The 5,660-nt window shown below is 41.6% G+C and overlaps 1 protein-coding gene across 1 annotated transcript; it reads left to right on the top strand.

Moving 5' to 3' along the window:
- Window positions 1–549: 549 nt before the first annotated feature.
- On the top strand, window positions 550–5,460 carry LOC112261535 (kinesin-like protein KIF3B). The gene is made up of 8 exons (XM_024436958.2): window positions 550–2,524; window positions 2,682–2,783; window positions 3,215–3,337; window positions 3,534–3,652; window positions 3,757–3,873; window positions 4,227–4,338; window positions 4,648–4,832; window positions 5,032–5,460. Exons 1-8 carry the CDS (start codon window positions 959–961, stop codon window positions 5,186–5,188), a joined length of 2,481 nt encoding a protein of 826 aa, XP_024292726.1. The 5' UTR covers window positions 550–958; the 3' UTR covers window positions 5,189–5,460.
- The last annotated feature ends 200 nt before the right edge of the window (window positions 5,461–5,660 follow it).

The raw sequence follows: 5,660 nt of genomic DNA, 5'->3' as shown, positions 1-5,660 counted from the left end.
TGTGTAGGCCTATGTATATTCTTTGTTTTTCAATGAATGAAAATCAGATTGGGCTAAATGGGTCATTTGTTTACTAGGCCTATTTTGATCACATGTATTAAAGAATTGTATTAGGCTACACTTAGTTACAAGATTTTGATTTAAGGTGGCAATCGGCAGTAGAAACAACGTGTCCTTCCCACCCCTGTTTCGGGTAAAAAGCAGAGGGCTGAGGCTGGAGAAAAGTAACCACTTTCCAATTCACAGTCAGAGCTATGATGCAAGGGCTGACCATCCATTAAATGATTGTTTTAACCATAGTTTGAGGTTATATGATGTTTGTTAACATTTACTTGGTTTACAGACATTGGAGTAAAACAAGCTTATGTTTTGGGTTCAGATGTTAGAACATTTGATCTAAGCTCATTAGGAATTGAAGTTATATTCTTGACGAATCAATGGGTACATTTCAATTTAAGTCCAAAAAATGTATGTAGCAACTGCTGATTGCCCCTCTAATCCAATTCGTTGTGTTAGTCACATGCCTTGTTCCTATTGTCTGCAGCAGGGCGAAGGGTGTGTACCGGGGGACTGGGGACGTATACAGGGTTGGGCAGGGCTGGCCGACGGCGGTATTTTCCAGCCGTGGTGGCGCAGCATCCTTTGTACCATGAAGCCTTGGTGCGGTGCATGCCGTTTGAGAATGGTGGAGGCAGTTATCATTGTCAGGATCAAGGAGGATATTCCTCAGATTTGGAGATAAAACACGTAGGCTACGCAGGGTATGTCCGTGTTATTAGGTGTGTCCGATTACAGAATGTTAACATTTTCTGCGAATGACATGAATTGGTGTACCTGAGTATTGCTCAGCGGAGCTGCGGTGCGAGACGTGTAATTCCCTTGATGCGCGATTAGCGACGTATACGGTGGAAGTGTTGCGGAGAAATCAATTTAACCGTCAAGGATCGAAGGAATAAATATGTCGAGACAGTGCGAGGCTGTGAAGGTGGTCGTGCGATGCCGCCCATTCAACAGGAGAGAGGAGACGATGGACAACGATAACATATTGGAGGTGAATACAAAACTGGGGCAGATCACATTGAGGAACCCAAGGGCGTCACCTGAAGAACCCATGAAATCGTTCACCTTTGATGCAGTCTACGACTCTGAGTCGAAACAGAGCGATATTTATGACGACACAGTTAGACCCCTTGTAGACTCCGTGTTGCAAGGATTCAATGGGACCATATTAGCTTATGGGCAAACTGGGACAGGTAAAACCTTCACCATGCTAGGTATGCCCACAGACAATGAGAGAGGGATCATCCCAAATTCATTTAACCATATTTTTACACAGATCTCCAGGTCTCAGAATCAGCAATATTTAGTGAGGGCATCCTATCTAGAGATCTATCGGGAGGAGGTCAGGGATCTGTTATGTAAGGACAACAACAAGAAACTAGACCTCAAAGAAAACCCAGATTCAGGTGTCTATGTCAAAGACCTGTCTTCGGTTGTCAGCAAGAATGTCACGGAGATCGAACATGTCATGAACATAGGAGACCAGTCCAGGTCTGTGGGGTTCACCAATATGAACGAACGCAGCTCGCGGTCCCATGCCATCTTCATGATCACGGTGGAGTGCAGTGAGAAAGGTGCAGATGGAGAGGACCACATACGGGTTGGGAAGCTGAACATGGTTGACCTGGCTGGCAGCGAACGTCAGAGAAAGACAGGTGCTAATGGGGAACGCCTGAAAGAGGCCACTAAAATCAACCTGTCCCTCTCAGCACTGGGTAATGTCATCTCCGCTCTGGTGGATGGGAAGAGCACACACATCCCTTACAGGGACTCTAAACTTACCCGCCTGCTCCAGGATTCACTAGGTGGCAATGCAAAGACGGTCATGGTAGCCACTCTGGGACCAGCGTCCAAGAACTATGAAGAGTCCCTAACGACCCTGAGGTACGCTGACAGAGCTAAAAATATAAAGAACAAACCCAAGATCAATGAGGATCCAAAGGATGCTCTGCTGAGAGAGTTTCAGGAGGAGATCACCCGCCTGAAGGCCCAACTGGAGGAGCGAGGGATGCTGGCAAAGGAAAGGAGGAGGAGAAGGAATAGCAGAAGACTGACTAAAAGTATGATTGTGGAGGATGTAGCCCACAGAGAAAAGGATGCGGAACTGTGGAAGGCTCTGGAAGCAGAATGGGAGTGGAATGCAAAATACTATATAAAGGAAGAACAGGAAAGCAAGAGGAAGAAAGAGGAGGAAAGAAGTATAGCGATAAGTAGATTCAAATCCATGGATAACTCTGTAGAGGGCCGTTCCCAAAAAGTTGTTACATCCACGCTACCGATACATAGATTTAGATCTGTGGAGGATAACCCCAAAAAGCTTCTTCCCACCAGCGCCCATAGCAGCCCAGGGGCCAGAGAGAAAAGGAAGCCATTTGGTGAGAAGGAGCAGATGGAAAATGAAAGGATGATGGACCACATGCAGAAGGAACAGGAATCCATGGAAAAGATTATTGAGAAATATAAGGTGACAATAAATATATTATTATTTACTCCGTTTCTGTATATGAGACAATAGTGCATGTTGGTATGTTTAATATGAGCAATGATTAATTGGTCATGATACAGAGCATCAGTCTTTCCAATAATCAATTATCCATATTACCACGTGTCTTTCCCTCCAGGCAATGGAGAGCAAAATATTAGCTGGGGGAAAGAACATTATTGACCACACTAATGAGCAACAGAAGATGCTGGAATTGAAGAGGCAAGAGATTGCAGAGCAGGTGAGAGATCGTCTACAAACCCATAGGCTATGATAGATTGGGGGAGTTGTGGCGAAGACACAAAACAACTAGACTATCCCTCTAGTATATCGGAAATATTGCTGTATGTAATGACCATGTTGCAAGTGGTAATTCTATATAATATTATATTTCTCAATGTGCATCCAGGTTTATGCATTGTTGTTTTTTTCTCTGTGTTCACATATCTTAGATTTTGGTCAGCATCATGGAGAATGGCTGTGTATATATGTATATATATATATATATATGTGTATATATGTGTATATATATATTTTTTTTAAATTTTTAAATTTTTTATCTCATATTATTTGAGTGTAGGCTAGGCCTAGCTGTATTGGGTTTGCATGAATGAACCATGACTCCACAAAGGAATTTCCTTTGGAATAAAAGTCATTTTTATTTGTATTTAGATAAGACGGGAGAGAGAGATCCAGCAGCAGGTGATGGCTCAGGATGAGGAGACAGGAGAGCTGAGAGAGACCTTCTCCTCCCTGCAGCAGGAGGTGGATCTCAAGACCAAGAAGCTGAAAAGGGTAAAATGGATGACTAACCAATCCTTCCATATACATAAAGCCCATCTACTGTAGGATCATTATTATGACCTCATGTTTAATTTGAACTGATTTGAGACACAATTCTATTTCCTAATTCCAGATATTTTAATAAGGATGTTAATATTTAATGGAGTTATTTCGTTCTCCTATTGTGTTTCCTCTCTCGTTGATCCAGTTGTATGCCAAGCTGCAGTTGGTGAAGGCTGAGATTGGGGACGTCATTGATGAGCATGTAGTAACCAGACAGGAGCTTGAGCAGACACAGAATGAACTCACCAGAGAACTCAAGTTCAAGTGAGTATTAATAACCTGTAATCATGCAAGTACGCATGCAACACACACACACACTATGCCAATTTGGCTCACTTTTTACAATATTTTTTATGTTTTACCTGCAGGTATCTCTTAATTGAAAATTTCATCCCTCCTGAAGAAAAGAACAAGATTATGAACAGGCTTCACTTTGACAGTGAGGAGGACCAGTGGAGGTTTAGGTCCTCTGTTACTTCAGAAAGGTCAGTGAGTTCACCCAGTCTACACTAGTCCATACTACACTCTTAGAAAAAAAGGAACCTACAAAGGTTCTTTGACTGTGCCCATTGGAGAGCCCTTTGAAGAACCCTTTCTGGTTCCAGGTAGAACCATTTTGGTTCCAGGTAGAACCCTTTAGAGTTACATGTAGAACCCTCTGTGTAGAGGGTTCTACATGTAACTCTAAAGGGTTCTACCTGGAACCCAAAAGTGTTCTACCTGGAAAAGTATTAAAAAATTGACTACTTTGTCACAATATGATATTATCTATACTTTTCTTTTAACTCCTTAAATAACTCCTAAACTAGTCTTTCCTCCCATACACATCTTATTGCAGAAAATCGGCTTATCAGGTGAAACGAAGGCCCACTTCTGTGGTGGGATACAAGAGACCTATCAGCCAATATGCACAGATTGCTGTCACAACAGGAGCTCAATCTAGATACCGGGTGGGTTGGTGCTAGGTTTTGTATCTATGGAAATATATATATTTGAGATTGAAATTTAGTGTAGTGTAATTTTGCTAAATGTATTACATGTGCTAGATGGAAAATGTTTAATCAGTTGTATTTGACAGTACATGATTAAACAAATAAACTTTGCTCATACTTGAGGTCCATTGACATACTGTACTGATTAATGTCCAGAACACAATTTCCACCCATTTTATTGAATCATCAATTGCAGATGCTTTCCATCGTCACTGTCCATTACATTAAACTTCCTCTCTCTTTCTCTCTCATTCCTTATTCCTATAGGCTGAGAATGTAATGCTCCTGGAGCTAGATATGAGCCCACCCACCATGTACAACCTCAACCTTAATGGAGCACACCTGGAGCAGGCCTTTGGAGGTCCCGATAGCCCCAGGAGAGACCTGCTAGTCAACGTCCCCTTCAGGGACAGGACCACTGCATCAGGAAGGGTCCGGAAGTCACGATCCTGGTGAGTTACAGTACCTGTAGTAACCTGTTGAGTTTAACCTGCAGAGGAGGACTCTATTAGAGTTGCTACAGAATTGGCTGATTAACTATTATCTGATTAGTCTTTCCGACTTTACTAATAATTGGCAGCATTTAGAGCCATGAATTTCATAATTTTATATGCATTTGTTTTTGCTGTATACCCTTTTCTTCGTTCCCAGGTACCAAGCACCTCGCTCATCCTCTTCATGCATCTCATCCTCTTCATCATCCAGCTCTATAACACAAGGACCCCAGACCCAGTGCTCTCCTCACCCTCAGAGACCCTCCTCAGCCATCTATACTCCGTTGGAAGGTGCCATTCCAGGGAGCCCCTGATTATAGAACATTCCAATGTATATCATATATGCTTATTTGCTGTGTTACATTATGCAATCAACAATTTCAAAGTGTATTATTTCACCAAATCCAATTTGTCTGTAACCAAAAGATTTGCATAAGACTTTGTGGAAAATATTGTAAAGCTGAGCTTTTCATTATTTTATCTTTTTTTAAATATTATTATAGCTTATGCAGATGATGACTGAAGTAATGTTTAGCTTTAGATGTATTGAAACATCAGAATAAATGGTACAAACTGTTATGAATAACATGTATGAGCCTACATTTTTTTTAGGGAAAATATAAAATACCTGTCTTTCAAGTCAAATGAACTGCCACTGACCATTAATAGGGAGAGGAGAAAAAAAAAGCACCAGCCTAAAGGTTTGCACGAATTTGACTAATTTTAAAGGATTTACTCGGAAGGCTAATATTTTATTCTAGCCTAAAACACCACCATCTCCCAAAA

The sequence above is a fragment of the Oncorhynchus tshawytscha genome, linkage group LG11 (assembly GCF_018296145.1).
Source record: "Oncorhynchus tshawytscha isolate Ot180627B linkage group LG11, Otsh_v2.0, whole genome shotgun sequence".
Classification (NCBI taxonomy): domain Eukaryota; kingdom Metazoa; phylum Chordata; class Actinopteri; order Salmoniformes; family Salmonidae; genus Oncorhynchus; species Oncorhynchus tshawytscha.
Note: the sequence above shows the minus strand (reverse complement) of the source record. Positions and strands in the feature narration are given on the sequence as shown.

Coding starts and splice junctions, on each gene's coding strand:
- LOC112261535 (XM_024436958.2), top strand. CDS start 959: ATGTCGAGACAGTGCGAGGCTGTGAAGGTGGTCGTGCGATGCCGCCCA. Junction 4,339..4,647: donor GAGCTCAATCTAGATACCGG/GTGGGTTGGTGC, acceptor TTATTCCTATAG/GCTGAGAATGTAATGCTCCT. Junction 4,833..5,031: donor GTCCGGAAGTCACGATCCTG/GTGAGTTACAGT, acceptor CTTCGTTCCCAG/GTACCAAGCACCTCGCTCAT.